The following is a 24,894-nucleotide window of genomic DNA, read 5'->3' on the forward strand; positions in this document are numbered from 1 at the left end:
GTCCAGTGAGGGAACAGCCACATATGTGAATACAAAATAATACAAAACTAATCAATCAAGGATAGCAGGGAAATGTAGGTGTCTAGCATAGATAGCTAGATAGATAGACAGCTAGATAGAGATGAAATTGAATATGAAAGAAAAGGGGTCCACATTGGATGAATTTGGTCTAGTAGCCCTGAAGTGTATATCGTATCTTCTCTAGATGTATGCAATTCAGGATGGATTTGATCCAAATAACATGGATTGGAGAGAGAGAAAGAGGGAGAGAGAGCCAGCCAGCCAGCCAGCCAGCCAGCCAGCCAGATAGCTAGCTAGCTAGCTAGCTAGCTAGCTAGCTAGCTAGCTAGCTAGCTAGCTAGCTAGATAGATAGATAGATAGATAGATAGATAGATAGATAGATAGATAGATAGATAGATAGATAGATAGATAGATAGATAGATAGATAGATAGATAGATAGATAGATAGATAGATAGATAGATAGATAGATACTTTATCCTGAGGGAAATTCAAGTATTCAGCAGCTTTGCATACAGCACAGGAAGACAAAAAACAGACAGACCAAAACAAAACAAAACAGGTGGGTTAGTAACCAGGTTGACATTAAGTTTAGTATAAATACTCTAAAAGACACTTGATGAAGAACTTCCTCTAAAAGAGCTTCCTGTACAATACTGTAAATAAAGACTTCTGATTGCATTTACACATTTCAGGGCACAGTGATATAAAGTGTAACAGTGATTTAAGTGATCTACGGTGGTTTCAAAAGTAGGTGTAGTCCAAATACAAAAGATTTCCATTTAAGTAAAATCAGACGTCTTGCCAACAGGGTGACAAACGCATTTATGCTCTGGTTTGTTTTAGTTGAAGGCAGTGTGGAAGAGGAGGTTCTAAAAAGTGTAATCAGAGGGTCTGGCTCCACCTGTAAGCCACAAATCTTTGAACTTATATTGAACACCTCCACCCAAAACCCACCTAGAGACGGGCAGCACCAAAACATGTGGGTGTGATTTGCTGGGGATTGGTTTCAGAGGATGTTTTTAAACCTCCAGTTCATTTGATCTCATCTGAATAATCCAGAATCTATTAAAAGCACTAAAAGCAAAGGTCTGTACACTTCACCAGGTAGACATTTAGCCCTGTAGTGCATTTGGATTTGATCAAGGTCAGATCACATTCTCTAATCTCTGTGCTGTTTGCTCTGGACCAGAAGAAAGAAGACGACTCGTTCCAATCTGTTTCAGTCTTTTCTTTTGGTCCACACCTGAGTGTAATCACCGTATTCACTTCTACATGAAGTAATCATACATGAACCAGGGGCTGATTTATCCAAACCAAACAGAGCAGGTCTGAAAAAAAATCAACATCAGAAGATCCTCTCCGAAAAAGTCTGCTAACGCTATTGCTCTGGAGGTCAAACTCTCTGCTAAAGGGAGGAAAAAGGAAAAGTAAGGCTCATAAAACAGTCCCTGTCACGATTTATTCAGCAGCACTGAGAGTGAATTCGACTATTTCTGACTTACCATTTATATATTTTTCAGGCAGAATGTCACAAATTCATTCATGAATATAAAACAGTCAAAAAAAGAGCAGCCCATGAATGAACCAAGGCGTTTTTAGACCACAGAAATCCATGCAGTTGTATCCAGGTCACCAGGATGTGCACACACACACACACACACACACAGTTTCACAGTTTGGTACTAGCTACAGACACAGTCCAAAATGATTCATGTCTCAACCTACTTACACCATCTCTCTGTGGAACTGCGAGGCAGCGCTTTTCAAACTCTGTGCCTTGTGTTGCATAGCAATATAGCCTCTTCAACACACTAAACACATATTCACTTCAATGGAAAGCCTGAGGAATGTGGCAGTGTTATTACTTACGGCTCCCCAAATCCCAAACCAAAGACGGGAACATTGCGGCACACTCACGCTGTATGAGGTGCATAAAATTAGGACTGGAATGATAAATCAAACGAGACTGGCTTTTAATGAAATAAACAGGGAGTGAACTGTAAGTTATACCAAACGGTGAAGATATTGTTCACTTCGGAACAAACAGTACATAAATATAGAGAAATATTTATTCAGTGTATATTTTCTGTGTACAAAGAAGCAAAAGACTGACTCACTGGTGCATACATCCTCTGGTTTGTCCATGTCGCCACGGTAATATCCGTTCCGACATCCACAGAGGGTAGCGGCCTCGATGGTGGAACGACTGTTGAGCGGACACTGCTGGCATAATCCTGCCCCCTGGGACGACTTAAAGGTACCCTGAGGACAAGCTGTGGGGCAAGAGAACAAACGAAAACTCATAAGAAACTGGAAAAGCACTTGGAGAGCGCAAACCTCCACCAAGGCAGATCAGTCCCAGTCTATTGTAGTAGATTACAACTATATTCAAATATTTGACATAAAAGCATATATAGCCGTTTTCTTCTGTTTTCTCAATGCTCCTGTTTCTTTCGATGCTACGACGTGTTGAAAATGTCATGTGATTGAGTCACAGGGCTGTGACCGTAGACCCCTAAGGGTTAACATGTGAGCGTGAATGTTTGTGACATGATTCATTACACTGGTCAACAACAAAATTTATTGCTGAAGTTTTTTGAGCTGAGTTAGGATAATGTTGGTGTGCTGAATCCAAAAATCACATTAATTTTGCTCAATCAGGTCAACTTTCTGAACTATGCTACATATTGGCTTTTTAACATTTTTGCTTACATTTATGGGCATTTTCACATCATATGATACAAAATTCTTTCATATTTCTTGCAATAAATGAGTTCTGAAGATTTTACTTTGCTAATTTATGATTGAGGGTTTTTTTATTACAGGTGAATGAAATGGCTTCGACTAGAAGATCTTGCAAAAATAAGCCTGACGTATTCTGCTACATCTGTGGTGAATACACCATTGTACCTAACAGGAATCCTGTTAGAAAATGATTTTTTTTCTCTTAAAACCTATTTTGGGTAAGAACTATGTAAAAAAAATCAACTGATAAAGTCACAAAAATGTAATCAATTTTGTGAGAAGATCAGATTTTTCAAAATCAAATTAGCAAAAAAACCTGACCTGATTGAGAAAAACAGATGTCATTTTTGGATTTAGCGGTGCAAAATGGACCTAATTCAGTTGAAAAAACCTAGACAACTTGCAAAAAACATTTTTTTGTAACCCAGTGTTATCACTAGGGGTGTGTATTGGCAAGAATCTGGTGATACGATACAAATCACGCGACCAGAGTCACAATATGATATATCACAATGTAGCACGATACTGTTAACAAGGCGATATCTTTTTGTTTCTTTTTTTTTTTTTTAAAGATTATTTCCTGGAAAATTTTTAATTACACCAGAAATATGCACAAACGCTAAACAAATTTGTATTTGATCAGAACAGGATCTAATGCTATATCACAAAACTTTCCTTTCTAAAAACTTAAATTATGTTTCAGACACATTACGGTTTAAGATCCTGCTCAAACGTTCATATTCTATTAGTTGTGAATAGAATGAATAATGGACAGTCCCTGAATTATCCAACATCATAACAATATTTCTGTGCAGTTCCAACAAAGGAACTAACATCTGTCACTCAGTGCTTTTAGGATGCTTGAAACCATTATGTAACAAAACAGTGTTAAACTAGAACAGCACTTGGAGAGCGCAGACCTCCGCCAAGACAGATCACCCCCCCCCCCCCACTTCCTCGATCACCACCAAAATGTAATCATTTGTTCCTTGTGCCAGTATCAACACTTCCTGAAAATTTCATCCAAATCCGTCCATAACTTTTTGAGTTATCTTGCCATCAGTCAAACAAACAGACAGACAAACCCCATTGAAAACATAACCTCCGCTGTTACACTGGGCGGAGGTAACAATACAGATATCCCACTACCTGCACAGGAACAAAACACAACAGAAACACCTTCCTTTTTTCCTTCATTTTTCTTCTGAAATGTTTCATCAAGCTGTATTTATTTTGACATTTGGTAAACTTTGTTTTAGACGAGCGGTGTGTGCACTTGTTATTGCACAGAAGGAGATTTTCTGTGGATAAAGAAAATGTCGTGTTTAGACAAGACACACAAACCCATTTGTTTAGGTCCACAAGATCAGTGTCATGCTCGTAATCTGTGTGTTGGAGATGGTGTGGTGTCCTTTCTCTGATGCTTTATCTGGGTCAGAGCTGTTTCCGTCCGTAAACACTGACTGGAAAATCATTTACGACATATATCCCACATTTGTTGTCCCACTTTCTATAGCATTTATTCCTGCAGAGCGGGCAGGTGCTGAGGTCACAGTATATGCTGGTTATTTATTCACTGTTGAACTGCTGTGTACGGCTCCTTTCAGAACATTTAACCAGTGAAATTAAACATGATGATTAGGTGTGTAAGAAAATATTGGCTGCACAATATATCGCAATATTTAATTTCACGATACTGTACAGATATTGAAAAGTAGTGTAATGATATTTTTAGGTATTTATTCAAATGCAGATAGATAGATAGCTAGATAGCTAGATAGATAGATAGATAGATAGACAGATAGACAGATAGACAGACAGACAGACCACCTTAACAATCAATAAATAAATACATGCAGAGTATAAGTAGCTAAAAATAAGTTAGATTAAAAAGAAAGAAGAATAGAGAGATGTTAGATCCTTTGTTGGGATGGCACATAAACAAAAACAATGTTATGATTTTGAATTATTCAGGGACTGTCCACTATTTATTCTATTCACAACTAATAGAATATGAACGTTTAAGCAGGACCTTAAATTGTAATGTCTCTGAAACATAATTTAAGTTTTTAGAGAGGAACGTTTTGTGATATAGCATAAGATCCTGTCCTGATTAAACACAAATTTGTTTAGTGTTTGTGCATATTTCAGGTGTAATTCAATTTTTTCCAGGAAATAATCTTTAAAAAAAAAAAAAAACAACAACTAGAAAAGCACTTGGACAGCGCAGAGCTCCGACAAGGCTGATCAGTGCCCCACCCCCACCCCCCCAATCACCACCAAAATTTTATCATTTGTTCCTTGTGCCAGTATCAACATTTCCTGAAATTTTCATCCAAATCCGTCCATAGCTTTTTGAGTTGAGATCTTGCACACGGACAGACAAACAAACCAATGCTGGCAAAAACATAACCTCCTTGGCAGAGGTAAAAAAAAAAATATCACCTTGTTAGCAGTATCGTGATATATAGTGATATATTGTATTGTGATTCTACTGTTGTGATTTGTATCGTATCTCCAGATTCTTGCCAACACAGAACCCTAGTGATAATAAATCATATCTCAAACATTCATCCTCACATGTTAACCCTTAGGGGTCCACAGTCATGGCTCCGTGACTCAACCACATGACATTTTCAACACATTGTAGCGTCGAAAGAAACAGGAGCATTGAGAAAACAGGAGAAAACGCCTATGTAAAGATATGCTTTTATGTCAAATATTTGAGTATAGTTTTAATTTATTACAATTTTGATTTATATACCAAATATTTGGAACCAGTATTCACTTTTGAAGTCTCTGAAAAGTTTTGTTAAACATCTTTGTGTTATTTCTGCAATAAATTATATACATTCTTCAAATTGGATTTCATATTTTTTGTGTTTGCTGGTCTTTTGTGTTGATATAGTAGGTTAAGGTGAAAAAATAATGATAGATGAAGTTGTGCTGAAAAAAAAAAAAAGATACCAAACACGGGTATAGTAAACATTTCTTTATATAGTATATAAAGGCAAAATCAAAGTACTCAAAAACGGCCAAAATAGGCTCAGACCACTAAGGGTTAAAGTCAGATGCACATTCAAAGTGTGTGAAAAAACACAAATGGACAAAAATGTGTGCATGTAAATTTACACAAGATTTTACATCTGTCTTTTTCATGAGGAGGACAAACAGACTGTGAATGATGAGTGGAAGGAAATCAAACCCAAAAAGAGAGGTGTGAAATGAAAAAGTAGACTCATGTGAATGCTCTGAGAAAAAATATAGAGGTTTCTTTTTGTTGCTTTTTTAGATTTGATTTATCTTTACCACTTGGCTTGATTTCGTTTGATGTACGGAATAGTCACTTCATCTTCAAAAAGCTTTAGATGCAATGAGACTAAAATGCAAATAGTACAAAGATTTGTGGTCGAGAAAAGACGAAGATTGCACAACTGGGCTTTTAAGTGATCCTATCACTCCTACATTGGCCAGATCTGATTTCAAGATTCTACTTTTAACTTAAAATATTACACAGACTTGCACCATCCTACTTACCACCTCTAATCACTCCGCATATACCTGCTAGCGCTCTACGATCACAACATGACGGTCTTATGACTATTCAAGGAATAAAAAAGAACATAAGTAGGTGGTAAGGCCTTTTCTTACCCAGCCCTCCTCTCTGGAATTGTCCATCCAAATCCGAGAGAATAGATGGTTGACTCATTGAAAAGAAACTCAAAAACATTCTCTTTTTTTTTTTTTTTTTACACATTATTATGGTTACTGTAGGCACAGGGGTTTTATACACTTATTTTGTTTATTACTTTATTACTCTCAAAGTATTAGGTCCTTACGTCTCTATATTTAAATTTTTAGAATGTTTATTTTTGTATTATTATATACAGTCCTTTGATGGATACACAATATAACACAGGTTATAATGAATTCACTGGCATGTGAATGATAACATAAATTTGCATGAAAATAATTGAAATAATAAGAAGCTATGTTGAGGATTAACCCTTTAACCCCTGACGTGTCTGTGGTGAGCATTCTGAATATATGATTTAATTAAAATATTCATAAAAACTCAACCATTTGCTCGATAGGAAAAATTTGTAAATGTGCTGATAGAATAGACTTTGTTCTTTCCATAGACATCTGAATGGGGGAACGGAGGGTACAACACAGAGCCGTGAGTGAGACTGACTCACTGTTAAAATAGACGGTTTGGACTGTTTTTGTTTTTGTTTTTTTTTTACACTGTTTTCCTTGTGGGGTTTTTTTGTTTTTACTGTTGTTTGCCATGTTGTGGTGATTTTCCTTTTTTTTTTTTTACTGTGTTTTTACTGAGTTTTGACCATGTAACTGCTTTTTGGAGTTCAACCAAGTGTCAAAAAGCAGCTGGACTGACTTAGAAATAAAGAGCCCCAAAACAAAAACTACTGGGCCTAAATTCAAATTCTTGTTGTTCAGTGTGTTCCAGTTCACAGTTCATGTTCAACATCCTAAACCTCTCACATTCTGAGTGCTTTATTTAGTAAAAATCTGTCAAACTTAAATTCCTCTCTTTGTCTTTTTCTGTTATTCCACCCTGTTTTGACCCTAAAACACACAGTAAAACAAAACCACTGAAGAAAAGGAACACAATCACATACTCACAGCAGCTTTTATGAACCTGAAACAGATGACAAATCACAGCAGCACATTTATCTGGAATCATGTCTGAGGGGTTAAAGGGTTAAGGCTTGTTTTTTTTGGCTAAGGTTAGAATTGGGTATTGGTTGGTGTTGGACTTGCACGTCCTCCTCTGTGACTAATGCTGCGTTTCAGGCCAATTTTTGAGTCCATAAGTCACGACTTCAAACCACGACTCATGATTACCTCCGCCAAGGAGGTTATGTTTTTGCCAGGGTTTGTTTGTTTGTTTGTCTGTTTGTTTGTTTGTTTGTCTGTCCGTTAGTGTGCAACATAACTCAAAAAGTTAAGGACAGATTTGGATGAAATTTTCAGGGTTTGTTGGAAATGGGATAAGGAAGAAATGATTAAATTTTGGTGGTGATCGGGGGTGGGGGGGCCCACGGGGGGGGCCACTGATCAGCCTTGGCGGAGGTCTGCGCTCTCCGAGTGCTTCTAGTTTTGTAATGTTTCAGGCAAGTCACGCCAAAATGTCTGAGCGCAAGGAATTGTGGTAGCTAGATGTAAGCAAACCAGCATGGCGGACTGCATGGGGCTTATGTTCGTTTACAATCATTTCTATCGCCAGTGGTGCTTGTTCTTTGCTTATTTGAGGGAAACAGGAGTAAAAATGGTGCATAAGGCAAGAGAAGCTGTTATACCTTTTATGTTACGTTATTTGCATATTTGGATATGTATTTGGTATTAATTTATTCTTGTCCTAATGCTAGAGTAGCTGTTGATTAGGGCTGTGTATTGGCAAGAATCTGGCGATATGATACAAATCACAATACTAGGATCACGATACGATATATTGCGATATATCAAGATATTGTTAAAAAGGTAATTTTTTTGTTTTGTTTTCTTTTTTTTTTTAATGATTATTTCCTTGAACAATTGAATTACACCATAAATATGTACAAATAAAAAACTTATTTTTATTTGATCAGAACTGGATCTAATGCTATATCAGAAAAATTTCCTGTGTTAAAACTTAAATTATGTTTTACAGACATTACAGTTTAAGATCCTGTTCAAATGTTCATGTTCTATTAGTTAAGAATTGACATTATAACACTATTTTTGTACAATCCCAACAAAGGAACTAACATTATTTAACAAAAGAGTGTTAAATAATAATAATAATAATAATAATAATAAAAATATAAACAAAAAAGAAAAACAAAAAAAGCAACAAGAAAACCACTCAGAGAGCGCAGACCTCCACCAAGACAGATCCCCCTCCCCGATCACCACCAAAATTTAATCATTTCTCCCTTGTGCCAGTATCAACATTTCCCAAAAATTTCATGAAAATCCATCCTTAACTTTTTGAGTTATCTTCCTAACAAGCAAACAAACACGTACGCAAACACACAAAGCAAAGTGATCACAATACCTCCTGGTGGAGTTAAAAATGAACCTCCACAATATCTGCTTTTGAATAAATACCTAAAAATATCGATGCAGTACTTTTTAATATCGACACAGTATTGTGAAATGAAATATCGCGATATATTGCAGAACCGATATTTTCTTACACCCCTACTGCTGATTATGCAGAACATTTGCGGATAAATAACGTTAGAGCAATACCTTGCTTTAATAAAGAATTTGACATAAACAGTGCATCCATGGGGGCCGCCAGTGTTGTTTCACAGGCTACGTGACGTCAGAGCTCAGAACTGGGAGTACATCGATCAAGTACGAGTTCATGGGTGGGAAGTCACAGGTTTGACTGCCATTCCAGTGCATTTTCACCAGCAGAAGGTTGGAAAAACACGAGTTACAGGTGCCCTGGAATGCATCATAACTTTTTCCACTGTTGTGATATGCAAATGAGTCTGTGTAATTCGCTGTCCTGGGTTGTTGGTCGTATTCATTTCACATCCCACCGAGCATGATGACCGCCCTTTTCCACCAACATCTAATGGGTGCCATTCCAGATCAGAAAACTGATTTTGAACCTTTCTGACCAAAAATAAATTAAAATAAAAAACCAGGAAGATCAGCTGGAACCAGAAAACCCTCCCCATGTCCAAACAGCCCCCACGGTGGAGAGTTTTGGATCTCATCTTTATTCTCAGCTTTTAACTCCTCTGTATCTTTTATTCATCCTATTACTTTTCACTATTTGGTTTTATTGTTTTATTTATTGCATTGTTTTGGTTTTATGTACTTATTTATTATTTTTAGTGTATTTTCTTTTTGTTTCTTATTGTTCTTTTAATGAAGACTGGTAGAGCTATATAGAGAATATTTGTTTTATTGTTTTTTATGATTCTATGCGCAGCACTTTGAAAATGTTCTTGTTGTTTAAATGTCCTATATAAATAAAGTGGATTGAATTGGATTGATTGGATCTCTTGGAGTGTGAACTTGAAGTAAAACTAGTGGAAGAAGTAATGTGCGACAAGTGCTGACTAAACCCAGCTGCTTTGGAGGCAATTTAGTGAAACACTGAGCGTAAGGAAAAGCAAGAAAGTAGAAGAAGAAAGAGTAAACAGGTTGGTTTCACTTGAACAAATAATAAACTAAAAAAAAAAAAAAAAAGACCCATGTTTTAATCAAGACACCACCAACTTCTCATTGGTTTGGCTTTAAAAGTGCAGCTACAGTGTCAGTTATAGGGCAGATGTGATTTAATGTGAGCAGCCACAACATGTCTTCAATCTGAGTCCAAATCCAAATGTGTTTTCTTGTATTGTTGGTTTTATAAGACTCTGCAGCTCGAGGAGACTGGGATGTGTCCTTCATTACACATACCTTTAGGATCTGTCACTATTTGTTCACTGGCGCTAAAGATAAGAGATGCTATACTCCAAACAGTATTTTATCCAAAATAAACTCCAGAATGTTGTACAGGTGATACTGCAGTCTGTGGTTTTAAGTTTGACTTTGATAGTTGTCTTTTGGTTTATATTTAGATATTGATTAATCTGTTCTCTTTGGTCTACTTCACTTGACTTTGTTTTATTGATCAGTATATTCATTCAGTATATACAGTCCTGTGCAAACGTCCTCAGACAACATTAAGCTTGTTGTTAGAGCAAAGTTATAATGACCTCACATATGCATTTCTCAGTCTGTATTAAGATTCAATCTGGATAAATGTGAAGTATGTACAGCAATAAAAATAAATACAAAAAGATTTGTAATAAATAAATAAATAAATAAATAAATAAATAAATAAATAATGTTTTTTTTTGTCCATTATGATCATGTCTTTGCAAATTCCATTATTATTTATTTATGGAAACAATATCTTATTAATAAAAAATGACTGAATATACTGCATTAAGATTCAATCTGAATAAATGTGACGTATGTATGGCAATACAAATAAATACAAAACGATTTGTAAAAAATAAATGAATAAATAAATAAGCAAACAAACAAACAAACAAATAAATAAATAAATAAGTAATTTAAAAAAAATGTCCATTATGATCATGTCTTTGCAAATTCCATAATTATTTATTTATGGAAGCAATATCTTATTAATAAAAAATGACTGAATATACTGCATTAAGATTCAATCCGGATAAATGTGAAGTATGTACAGTAATAAAAATAAATACAAGAAGATTTGTAAAAAATAAATAAACGAATGAATAATGTTTTTTTTTCGTCCATTATGATCATGTCTTTGCAAATTCCATAATTATTTATTTATGGAAACAATATCTTAATAAAAAATGACTGAATATACTGTATTAAGATTCAATCTGGATAAATGTGAAGTATGTATGGCAATAAAAACAAATACAAAAAGATTTGTAAATAAATAAATAAATAAAGGGTTTTTTTTTACGTCCATTATGATCATGTCTTTGCAAATTCCATAATTATTTATTTATGGAAACTATATCTTATTAATAAAAAATGACTGAACATACTGTATTAAGATTCAGTCTGGATAAATGTGAAGTATGTATGGCAATAAAAATAAATACAAAAAGATTTGTAAAAATAAATAAATAAATAAATAAATAAATAAATAAAGTTTTTTTCACGTCCATTATGGTCATGTCTTTGCAAATTCCATAATTATTTATTTATGGAAACAATATTTTATTAATAAAAAATGACTGAATATACTAAAATGTCAACTAAATAACAGTCTGAATTTAATAACAACCCCCTTCTAATTAACTAAACAACAATAAAATGAGCTTATTCAGAAATGGTTTTGATTGTTTTGTTTTGTTTTGTTTTTTTTTAATTTAGTTGAGATAATCATGACAAATCCCAGTCATAGTTCAGTGCCGATACCAGTCATCCTTGTGGCGACACTGGTACAGTTGTCTTTTATAATATTGGTGATGTTTTGTCTATGTTTTTTATTTATTTTATACGTATGTTTTTAAATGGACTCCTGAGTCAACAACAACAAATAGTATCTGTGTCCGAGAAATCACTTTCAACTAAGTTCCCCATTACATAAACACTTCTCAAGGAAGCGTGTTAATTCCAAATCACATGACCTAGTCCATATGATGTCATTTCCCCCTGAAGAAAACACTGGCAAGACTCCAAGGTATGTTCTTTCTCCTCTTTTTTAGTTATTTAATTTAAAGTAGTGTTTGAGTCAAGTGTGGATTTATCGCATGTCAACAGCGTTACTATAATATCTCTATAAATAACTTTCAACTTCAATTTTACTCAGTTGTATATATAATATTTAGAAGAATATTTCAGTAATAATGCCACGTGGTGTTTGGTTGTAGGTGGCCATGTTGATTTTAGGCCTGAAAACAGCAAAAATCAACCATCACCTGACATGTATCAACTGTGATACAGGTCTGTCAACTATGTTACCCTGTAAAGGTAACTCAAAAAGACCCACAATTATACATCAACCCAGCTACCATAAACCAGAGTGGTAGTATTTAGTGTGAGCTCCCTTTGCACTGAACATGTCAGACAATAGGAGATTTTCTGCATTAATTTTCTGATGTTTTATACCAGGTTTCATTCAACACATGTCAGATGTTTCTAACTGTTTGTGCTGCCTCTTGTCATGGGGTCAGGGTTCACATTAAATGGTTATTTTAACATTTACAACCCATTTAGTTCAGGTTTTTTTGCTTGTCTTTAAAGGTTCTGTACATATTTATTGCATTTTGTTTTGTTTTGTTTTTTTTAACCTTTATTTAACCAGGAAAAAAGATCTCACTGAGATTAAGAACCTCTTTTCCTAGGGAGTCCTGGCCAAGAGGCAGCATGAAATACAACACAGAGTTACAACATACAATAATTTACAAGACAAGTCAAACTATGAAAAACAAGTGCAAGTCATTGAGTTATTCTGTAGCACTTTAGCACTTTGAGTTTGGATTTAAAAGCATTCAAGAAGATCAATTCTGTCAATTTCCAGTCTTTTAGCAACATATTCCATGTGAAAGGAGCAGAGTAGACCAATGCCCTTTTACCCAGCTCTGTATGGGCAAAGGGCACAAAGAGGAACAAATGCTCATTCGAACAGTCGCGGAAAAAAAAAAATTATTAGACCATCAAAAGTCATCGAAAACCTCAATAAAATGTGTTTAAAAAAAAAAAAAAAAGTCTTCGAAAACCTCATGGGACTAAAACAGACAGAAAAGAAAACATGGAATGCCTAAAAGCACTGTTTTTGGCAGTACAATGCCATAGCTATTGATGTAAGAACTGAAGTGATTTTGGTTATTATTAAGAAAATATGGAAAATGTCTAAATATCAGTTCCTAAATTAAACTCTAACAAGCTTTTTTTGTTGTTATCATTATATTTGTCCAAACAAATGGACCTTTAGTTGTACCAGGCATTAAAATGAACAAGAAATTCAAGAAAACAAGGATGGTCTAATAATTTTTTTTCATGACTGTATGTGAGGAAAAGAATGAGAAATAAACATCTGTTCATTTCAACCCTACAAAGACAACAAAGCTAAAGGTGGCCAAAAACTTTTGCACATTCTGTCAAGGAATTCCATCTATTTTACGAATGTTGCTTCTCTTTCCCTGTAGTGATCTGGGATGCAACAGTTAGGGTTAATCATTCAGCTGTGATGGTTAAAATGTGGGTCAGGGGTTTGTGTATTATGTCAACGAGCGTCCTCATAATACTAGCATGTGCAGTTGTGTGTGTCTCCCTGTCTGTGTTTGTGTCTGAAACAGGTAGACAGACATCTGGCTTTGTCAAGGTCATTTATTCACCAGCCTTGCTCATACACATGGGGTGTGTCACCATGGCAACAGGTCTAGCTCTATTAGTTATCTCCAGATACTGCTCTGTACAGTTATCTCTCATTTTGCGTCCGGCTGTCTGAGGGTTTATAAAATATTAATCTGACATACCGTACTGTACAAAGTTTATTGTTGGTGTAAACATGGGTGTGAGCACCTCCAGAATGCCCCACAGCACAACATCAAAATAAGAAAGGCCATTTTTACTGCTTATTTTTACTGCTGCTGAAAGAGTTCAAAGAAGCAAGAGTTCTAAGAATCCCATCTTGGCAGCATTTCTTGTTGTTTGATTTTCACATATCAGTTAATGGAAGACGCTAAACATTGGGATATTAAAGGATAAAATGTAATGATTGTTTAAAAAGTGAATAAATCGGCTGATATCGTCCCTGCTCCATCCTTAATGTTTACCCTGAAGCATATGAGGCATTTCTGGCCTTGACTTTCACTTTATTAAAAATGCAGCAACTGTTGAACTGAGTATCAAAGTGGAATGTTGAATGTCGAAAGAAATAAACCTGAATAACTGAATAAACTCAAAGTGATTCATCAATAAATATGGAGATAAACATCAAACTCTCTACGTGGGAGTAATACTTATCATTAACCACAGATTTGAAACTAAAATGTTTGTGCAACTGTTCAAACATGTTGAATTTATACAATTCATTGTTTTTCTAACACGCAGTCTCATATTCACAAGTGAATCTGTATTCAGTTTGTACAAAATCCAGAATGCTTTAAAGGGGTCATATTTTGCTAAACCCACTTTTATAAATCTTTGTTACATTTATTTGTGTATTTGGACCCTAATAGTTCAAAAGGTTTGAATTTGAATCCTCCAGGTGCGGCAAAGCTATCTTCATATTAATTTTGACAAAAATTAAGTGGATTTCTACAACCTGTTTCAATTCCTGCTTAATTTTGCACTCTGTATAAAACTGTCTAATTTGCACAATGTAAAAAACTGACTATTTGCACTACAATAATATATACATAAACATATATTTTTACAGACCGTATTCCTGTACATATCCACTCACTGTATAAAAACTTCAATTTGCACTTTCTGTACATATTACAAAGTGAAAGCCACTGTAAATAATATGTACAGATATTTTTTTAATAGACCGGATCCACACATCCACTCACTGTATAACAACTCCAATTTGCACTCTGTACATATTACATTATAAATCCACTGTAAATCTCAACCCATTATTGCCCTTGTCCTTGCTCTGTGTTCCCAAAGTCAGAACTAAACATGGAAAATCAGCATTCATTTTCTATGCTCCATATATCTAGAACAAACTACCAGAAAATATCAGGTCTGCTGAGAGTCTGAGTTCTTTTAAGTCAAGGTTAAAGACTCACCTGTTCACTGCCACCTTTGACTTTTTAAATTTTATATTCTCTTTTGAAACTCTGCACTGCAACTCTTACTTTAATATGCGTGTGTTCTTATTTTTTTTTTATTTTATGTGTTGTTTTCTTACTTGCTGTTTTTAATCACCTTTTACATGTTTCTTTTATAATGTTTTAAATGTGTTTCTTTTTATTTCAATGTCCTGTGTGAAGCAACTTGAATTGCCTTGTTGCTGAAATGTGCTATACAAATAAACTTGCCTTGCCTTGTCTCTTGTCAAATGTTTGTCTATATTATGTCCAGGTCCACATGTTGTCTGGGTTCATGTCAGAACTGTGTAAAAACAAAACCCAAATTCCTCGTAGGTGTTCACACACTTGGACAATAAAGCTGATTCTGATTCTGAATTTGTTACATTTTATAACTAGCTACAACACGACATTTGCACATATAAAGTCAAAACTTCTGGCGAACATTTCTCCGAGTACGCTATAATTGTTTGTCAGCAGCAGTGGTTGTACTAAAAACTGAAAATATGCCCAAACTTCAAGCCGATGACCTAAAATGTTCAATTGTTGATTGTATTAATGAACACAAGTGGCTGAATGACACAGAAGCACGGTCAACAACCTGGAGGGGGTGGGGCATAAAGTGGCTTATTTGGATTTAAAGGGCCAGCGCTTAAAACGACCTTTCTGGTGTCATTACTCAGAAATCGGGTTGAAGATGAACCTGTGGAGTTGAATTAATGAAGAATTCAGAACCAAACATAGCATTTACAGTTTATGTAGACCACAGGGAAATGTTTTAAAATGCAGAATTCCATTTAAAAAAGCAAAATGTCACTCCTTTAAGAATGAGGATTAAGTCAACATGTTTTTGTTGCTGTATGTGAATTATACCCAATGACCACAGGCTATAAAAATCCTGCTGAAAACACTAATCATCACTGGTCATCATGACACATGAAAGTGCAAACAGGTCAAGTGTGTCGCTAGCAGGATGTACATAGGCGGCACTTTGGACTTGGTCACAGCATTATATCAAAGCTAAATCCGGTTGTTATGCGGTGACGCCACTTCCTACTTCTGCGTCCGCTTCTACTCATTCCACTGCAGAACTGTGTCTTTCAGTCCATAAACACATCCAGTTCTATCACTTTCCATGTGATGATAAAGAGCATATTAAGTGGATGACTAACGTTTGCAAACTAACGTTACTTCTCACTGCATCTGTCAAACCGGATCTTTGCGGATTCCCTGATGTAGACTAAGGCTTCTATGAGGTGTTCCACATCTTCACACTTCATGTTTTGTTTGTCAGCCCTTTTTCTGTGCTGTTCAGTTCAGGGTGAAAGTGAATAAGGTAATGATTTATGTCCAGACACAACATGAAGTGAAGTGATGCACTGCTGTAAACAGACCAGGAGGTAAAAACAGTAAATATAATAAAGTACATAAATGATATAAATGAGCATGCCGGCTCTGCTGTTGTTGACTGTTTCGACCATATAACGGTACCACAATAACAACCAGATTAGCAGCACCAGAGATCGACCTAACAGTGTCCGGCCACATCTTTTCAACCCTTATTCATGATCACCACATCTGTCTGGAACATCGTCACTATTGGTTCTAGTCCCCTGCTGTGACAACACCCAAGACACTGAGCTGCTCCAGCCGTACGTGTCCTGCCAGGCTGCTGCGGCCAAAAGTGAACTTCCGCTTCCCACAATGCACATCAGGACAAAATTCCGAAAATGCCCGAGTGACCTACTGGCTCTGTTTGTTTATGGTGGAGCACACGTTGAAGTTGTTCACCATGAGGGAAGACATTCAGGTGAGCAATCACAAATACACTTACGGATTTGTGATACTTAGGCTATGACTGAGGTTTTACAGATTTGATGAAAAATTGGTGATGAAAGTCATATGCCGCTTGAAGTGAATTTGTAGAAAGTATTGGCATCGGATCGGTATCGCTGATATCAGCCCGAATTTTACTCTGTATTGGATCGGAACGGAAATCCGTGGTATCAAACATCACTGTGGGGAAGTTTAAACCTGTCAAATCCATAATCTGTTGATCTCGAGAGGAAACAGTTCGTATTTGTCTTGAAAAATAATATGAGCACTCAACTAACTGACAAACTTCAATGCACCAAGAACAAAGACGCAGATGGAAACTAAGAATTGAAACGATAAAGAGGGAAATGAATAGGAAATTAAATACAGATAAAAACATGATTTACAGTGAAGCATGAAAAATACAGAGGATAATATTAGAATAAATGGTGATAAAAACACTTAAAAAAGGTTAAATAGAGAGAAAAATGTATTTGGGAACTGACACAAAAGTAAAACTGGGTCTTTATGCGTTAATAATTAAACAAAAATCACTCTGTCTCATATTCTTTATGAAGTCATGATTTGAAATACACTATTTTTTTTGATTATCCAGACAGTAAGTATATTTGTAGATGGTATCGGTATCGGATCGGTATCACCAATACCAGCCGTGGTATTGAACATCACTATGGGGAAGTATAAACCTGTCAAATCCATAATCTGTTCATCTCGAGAGGAAATAGTTCCTATTTTTCTTGAAAAATAATATGAGCACTCAACTAATGGACAAACTTCAATGCACCGAGAACAAAGACGCAGATGGAAACTAAGAATTGAAACGATAAAGAGGGAAATGAATAGGAAATTAAATACAGATAAATACATGATTTACAGTGAAGCATGAAAAATACAGACAATAATATTATAATAAATGGTGATAAATCACTTAAGAAAGGTTAAATAGTTGGTGACATGACCAGAATAATTAACACAGATTGGTTTGAGTCTTTTTTGTGTTTGTGTGTGTGTTCTGTTTGCTCATTTGAAACGTATATTTCTATGGATGTATTTGTGGGGATGCCACCTAGGTGGGGGGGGCAAGTTCACAAACTGTGTAAGAAATGTGTTAATGATATCTATGTTATGGAAAAATGATAAATAAAGTTGTTAAAAAAAAAGTTTAATAGAGAGAAAAATGTATTTGGGAACTGACACAAAAGTAAAACTGGGTCTTTATGGGTTAATAATTAAACAAAAATTACTCTGTCTCGTATTCTTTATGAAGTTATGATTTGAAATGCACTTTTTTTAAATTTTCCATACATTAAGTGTATTTGTAGAAAGTATCGGATCAGTATCACCAATACCAGCCGTGGTATCAAACATCGGGAAGTATAAACTTGTCAAATCCATAATCTATTCATGTCGAGAGGAAACAGTTCGTATTTGTCTTGAAAAATAAAATGAGCACTCAACTAACTGACAAACTCCAATGCACCGAGAACAAAGACGCAGATGGAAACTAAGAATTGAAAAGATAAAGAGGGAAATGCAGCCAAAAAAACCAGGCAAAAAGCCACTGAGCAGCGAAGAGTTAAAAGAGAAGGCGAGAAAAAAGGGGTATTCGTTTGATTTCCGCTGTGCCTTTAGTCAGCCGTGCGGAGTCACACAGAGACCATGTTGACAATACTCATCTATAGTTGGTATACACGCTCACTGATCAATTATTAAAAGCTTGCACAGTTTTTGTGCGCGTGCTAAAAGGCTGCAGGTTTTTAAAGCCCTTAAAGCATTGTTGGAGTCCACAGCAGGGGTAGTTTGTGAGTGCGTGTCTGTCTGTTTTTGATGGCCGTGTTTACATCTTTGGTATGATGAATATAAAGCAGAGGACTTTTAGTTTACACACACACACACACACACACACATACACACACACTCACAATACTTTGATGCTGAGCCAGTTTTGCCGGATGGTTTGCACAATATGCTGGATTGGTGAAAAATAAACACCATCTCTGTGGCCTGACACACAAACGCACACACAAAGTCAACCATCTGTTCTAATAGTGAGTCCAGTTTCCTGCCAAGTCGTTATCAGCTGATTGGCAGAAGGAGACACCAAAGAGATGCCAGCTCCGTCAAGACAGGCGCTGTCCCATGACTTCTTAAATCACTGTTTAGGTACAAAACCTTTAAATGGAGAACCTGAGGCAGGTGTGTGCACACGTCACCACAGGAAATGCCAAGTCCTGCCAAATGAGCCGGTCTACGCTCCAACCATCAATGCCAAAATATGGAGTTTGTCCTTTTGCTGCAGAGTCGAGTAGGAACGTCTAGTTTAGCTTCTCGATGGTAAACTCAGTACTATTTAAGAATGTACTTAGAGTAGCGATTTGGGATGCAAATTATCAATTAATTCATGAATCGTTAGTTGGTTGCCCTTATCGATCGATTAACAATTAATTGATAAGCAGCGATTTTCCTGAGAACCTGAATTTCTTTTTCAAGATGGTCTATAAGAATAAAAGCTAAATATTGACTATACACTTCATTAAAAAAGCATGTCATATTCCTTAATGATTGATTTATTGAACCATTGGATACAGTCAGTGTTTCCTGTGGAATTCATCTGTTGATGTGGCGGTGTGTAATGGGGGGGGGTGCACACGCTTGTATTTCGCTGGTGTGTGTGGGGGTGCAAGCACGTGCGTTTCGTCGGGGTGGGGGGTGGGGTAGTACTCACACGCGCGCAGTGCAGCCGGGGGATGCATGCGTGTTGCTTGGTAACCGCGCACGTGCGTGCGTACGTGCGTCACTTTCCGTCCTACTTCCAATACTATGGGGGTACGGTGCAGTCTGTGCCCCCGCAGAAGTGAAAGTGAAACTTTTCACTGACTGTAGACTACACCAACCTCCAGGGAAAACACTCCAATACCGACCCCACATTTGTGCCTGTATTTATTCGGGGGTGCACCGCTCCCACAGACAGACAGGCTGGTCTGTGTTTGGTCCGCCATGTCCATACAGACATTCTAACTCATCAACGCCATGATCCGGTTCAATGACCGGCTATCCCAGCTGCAGCGTCGCAACAAACCGGCAGCCTTTGGACAGGTGTGGACGGGTGGAAAAGGGCAATTAACCGACAATTAATAATTTAATCGAGCAAATTCTTATCAACAATTAATCGTTAGTCGATTAATTGTTTACATCCCTAGTAGGGATGTCATGAGAACCGATACTCAAAATACCATTCGATACTATGACGAAAAAAGAATTGTCGATACAAATTTTTTTAATAAACAGAAAAACTGATGCCTGCATAAGAATCTATACCATCGGTAGGCTACTACTCTTCCGGAATTGATGGAGGCAGTACGCACTAACAGTACACATGCAACAGGTACAGGAACTCCTGAAAGAATGGACCCAGGTGCAGCTAATGCTCCGCCTCGTCTAAGGGACAAAAAAGGACTAAAAGTCGTGTGTGGAAGTATTTCAGGTAGACGACCACAACATGGTTATGGACCAAGGTTATAATAGTTTTGGATTTTTCATTATAGTTTATTTAGTTTTGACTTTTTTTTCTCTAATTCAGTTAGTTTTAATTAGTTTTTAGAGCAGGTTTGCTAGTTTTTATTAGTTTTTGTTATTTTCTAAATGCTTAGTTTTAGTTTAGTTTGAGGGTTTTTTTTTTACATCTTTTATCGTCCTTGCCGTCGTATTCAAATAAATCTGCTGCTTTCTCCCAACTTTAGTCTCCATGTTTCCAGGTAGAGTGGGGACGAGAAGACGACTCTAAATGACAAGTGACGAGAAGAGACGACCATTAAATATCATATGATGTCAGCAGCTAAAATTGCTTGAGGGGAATAAATCGATTTCATATCAATCCGACATTGACTAAGACGAAAACTGAGGGAATTTTTTATCCTTAATTTTTACGTTTTAGTTAGTTTTGTAAGCACACAATACAGTTTCAGTTAGTTATCATTTTTTTCTTTTAATTATAGTTTTTATTTATTTCAGTTAATGAAAATATTTTTACAATTCTAGTTTTCGTTATTTTGTTAGTTTTCATTAACGATAATAACCGTGTTATGGACATGCATAATAATAATAATAATAATAATATGGGATGCTCCGATACCGATACGAGTATTGGGGATCGGCTCCGATACTCAGTGTGTGTACTTGTACTCGTACTCGTAAAAGTAATCCGATACAAATGCACCGATACCACTTACGGCCGTGTGACATTCACAGTTCAGTGCAGCAGGTACGCGGCGGTGGAATAATGTGTGTGGAGTGTGAAGAGTGTGGAGATTTTTCAAAATAAATGACGGTGATAAAAGGAACGCTGACTGCAAGTAACGTTAAAGACACAGACAGATTCGGACGCAGCGTTCTGTCCGTCCTCTGTGTACATTCCATCTGTTTTCCAGGTGCTGGTGGATGCGTACCTAGATGGAGAATACCACCAGGAATACGGAACGGTGCAGATCACCACCAGCGGAAGTGAAAATGAAATTTATCGCTCATTTCTCTTTTCTCTTCCTGCTGAAGCTAAGCTGTTAAACCTTACCAGAGAAAATGCTGCAGTATTAGTATCACCTGTCATCTCCATGTTTGTTACTGACTTTCTTCTTCTTCTCAAAAAACTTTACTCTTCTTCATGGTATTTGTCCAGTATGGTTAATTCAGAGTGGCGCCCCCTGGTGGATTAATTGAGAAACGCTCATTCCAACACATTAATGACAACGACAATAAAGCACATTTACAAAAGGAACAAACAACTGGAATGGGATTATTAAGTACTCGTATCGGTACTCGGTATCGGCAAGTACTCAAATGTAAGTACTCGTACTCGGTCTGGAAAAAAGTGGTATCGGTGCATCCCTAACTAAGATATTAACAATCCTTTTAGTTCAGGTTCCACATTCAGACCAATTCAGTCTCAAGTGGGCAGGATTCAGTAAAATACTTTCATAATAACATATAAACAATGACAACTCCAAATATTTCTCTTTGTAAATGTAAATATCTTCATGTACAACAAAGTATAATTTTGTAAAAAATGTGAATAATCTGAAATACCTTGAGAGAAGAAAATACAATTTCAACAATATTCTGACTGTAACTAAACGTTTTGTGTATTTGTAGATTCCATGTGATCTTTAAGTTCTAATGTACATGTGTAAATAATAAACTGAGGCAGAATATCATTAAAATTACACTTATTTTTTTCAGTTTGTTCATGTTATTCACATCTTTTGAAAGGAGAGTTTATAGATGTAAGTAAGTAAGTACTCGTACTCGGTCTGGAAAAAAGTGGTATCGGTGCATCCCTAATAATAATAATAATAATAATAATGGATTCGATTTTTATAGTGCTTTTCAAGGCACCCAAAGCGCTTCACATTATTGATCCATTATTCATTTGCTCTCACATTCTCACTCTGGTGGTGCTAAACTATTGGATCACAGCTGTCCTGGGGCAGGCTGACAGAAGCGTTGCTGCCAGTTCACGCCAAACGGCCCCTCCGACCACCATCAAACATCCATATGCATTCATACACCAGTGTGAGTGACACTGGAGGCGAGGAGGGCGAAGTGTCTTACCCAAGGACACAAAGGACTGACTAGGACAGAGTGGGATTCGAACCGCCAACCCTTCAGTTACTGGACGACCCACTCTGTGTAAACGCTGCCACCGCGGAATTCAAAGGAAGAAGGGGAATACCACGAACTTAGCAGAGCGCCTTCCAGACAGACACCCAGGTAAGTTCCGTTATTCAGCATCAAACATCTGACATGCGATATCATCAGGGCTCCACACTGGCACTGGTCCGATGGTCCGACGCAGTTTTTACAGCCTGGACCGCTGATACGACATGTTGACAATAAGAAACTATATCAGTGGTCACGAACAGGCGGATCATGGCCCGGATCTGGACCCAGAAGCCGTCCCATATGGACCTACAGCCAGTGGTGGAGCGCTTCTATTGTAACCAGTGCAGCTTAAAGTACAGTAGATGAGGAAACAAACAGACCAATTACATGTATTTAGAACCAGCCCACATGATACCACTCAGCCAATCACGTCTGTGCATTCAAAGCAGTAAACTGTGACTGAAAGTGCAACAGATGAGAGTTCGAGGCAACAGCAATATTCATTTATATGCAAATACTTAACCCTTTCATGCACGAATTATAGTAGTAGTAGTAGTAGTAGTTTATTCAGTCATGACAACACCAAATATTGTACACAGTATTGACATTTCACACAAAAGAAAGAAAAAAAAACAAAACAAAAAAAAACACAATCACAAAATCAAGAATCATGTGTTGAATAATGTGTTGAATAATGACTGAAAAGGTATAGGCAGAAGCAGACTGCTTATCAAAGCCTATCCTATATTGTTATGAGAACCTTAATCAAAATTTTTTCCTGAGTGTTTTTATTCCTCTTTAGGCATGAAAAAAACAATGCGACTGAAAATTTTCTTCTGAAAAATAAATAAAAATAGATAAATAAATAAAATAAAAATAATTTTAAAAAAAAAATGTAAAAAAAAATATATATAAAAAATAATAATAATAATAATGAAAAAAAAATCTTATGAACCTATTTTTCATAAAGTGGCAAAAATGTCCACTCATCTGGACACCACACGTTTAATTTTTGACGCACAGAAACATGTATTTACTGATAAATTGTGTGAAAACTGTGGGGAGGGTTTGTGATTCTGGGGGTTTATGCTCAGGAGGGATCTACATAATGTTACCGATTTATGTCAGAAAAGATATGGAATGTCTTAAAACTTTAGTAAAGATATGTGTAAAAAAAACCAAAACAAAACAAAGCAAAAAAAAAAAAGAAAAAACAATGGAAAGAACAACAAAACCCATGAATATACAAGAGAACACCTGTAGAAGAGCTGTCCACTGGAGGGACCACTGTGCATGAAAGGGTTAAAGTACAGGGTGACACAAAAAAACGGGAACTTTTTAACAATCCAATAAAACCTAGAGTGATGGAAGAAAAATATTTTATTCATAGTAATTGAAACCTTAAACCATGCCATTTAAGAAACAATGATGGAATTTTCATTTTTTAAAAATTACTTCCTGTAGATGGCGTCCTCCTGTACGAATGCATTCTTGAAATCTGCTGTTGAGATTCCTCATTGACCGCTGCAACACCTCAGCTGGGATACTGTGAATTTCATCCTGAATTCTCTGTTTTAACTCATCCAGAGTTCTTGGTCGAGTCGTGTACACTTTACTCTTGAGATAGCCCCACAAGAAAAAAATCACAAACGGACAAATCTGGTGATCTAGAGGGCCAGGGAACGTTACTGAATCTTGAGATCACACGGTTACCGAACAATTCTCGCAACAGCCGCCAATGGTTACAAAAATGGGGGTGTGTTTACTTGTTCAAGGTCACTGTCTCGCAGTGCTGCCACTTGCTCGTGTCTGCCAATACGCACTTCAAAAATTCACGTTTTTTTGGGTCACCGTGTAATTTTAAAAAAATGAAAATTCCATCATTGTTTCTTAAATGGCATGTTTTAAGGTTTCAATTACTATGAATAAAATATTTTTCTTCCATCACTCTTGGTTTTATTGGATTGTTAAAAAGTTCCCATTTTTTTGTGTCACCCTGTATTTCTTGTTTAAGTTTATGGGTTCTTCTGATTCTTTTTTTTTTTTTTTCACTGTGGTATTGAGTATTGGTATATACACAATTTGGTATTGAGAATCGTGTACTTTTAGTGGTAATAGTATCGATTCCTGAATTTTTGTTATTGTGACCTCCCTAGTACTTAGAGAACAAAGAAGGCTTTTATTCATTCAATATTCTGCCTTAATTGTGATGTTACTGTTCCGTTAATACTGTTAGAGGAAATCAGACGAGTCTCACCTGACTTTACTCACATTAAAAACATTAATAAAACATCAGCCTACGATTCCAGTCAGTGGATTTAGTGGATTTCACCAGAGACAGATTTTATCAT

At 36.3% G+C, this 24,894-nt stretch overlaps 1 protein-coding gene across 1 annotated transcript in view; it reads right to left on the reverse strand.

The window, feature by feature from the left end:
* Positions 1-24,894, reverse strand: part of LOC115417723 (ephrin type-B receptor 1-like) — a 205,403-nt gene that overhangs the window by 92,989 nt on the left and 87,520 nt on the right. The window contains exon 6 of the mRNA XM_030131765.1: positions 2,141-2,296. Within this exon, the coding sequence (XP_029987625.1) occupies positions 2,141-2,296 (156 nt within the window). The remainder of the gene's footprint in view (positions 1-2,140; positions 2,297-24,894) is intronic.

The sequence above is a fragment of the Sphaeramia orbicularis genome, chromosome 4, assembly GCF_902148855.1.
Source record: "Sphaeramia orbicularis chromosome 4, fSphaOr1.1, whole genome shotgun sequence".
In the NCBI taxonomy this organism is placed as follows: Eukaryota; Metazoa; Chordata; class Actinopteri; order Kurtiformes; family Apogonidae; genus Sphaeramia; species Sphaeramia orbicularis.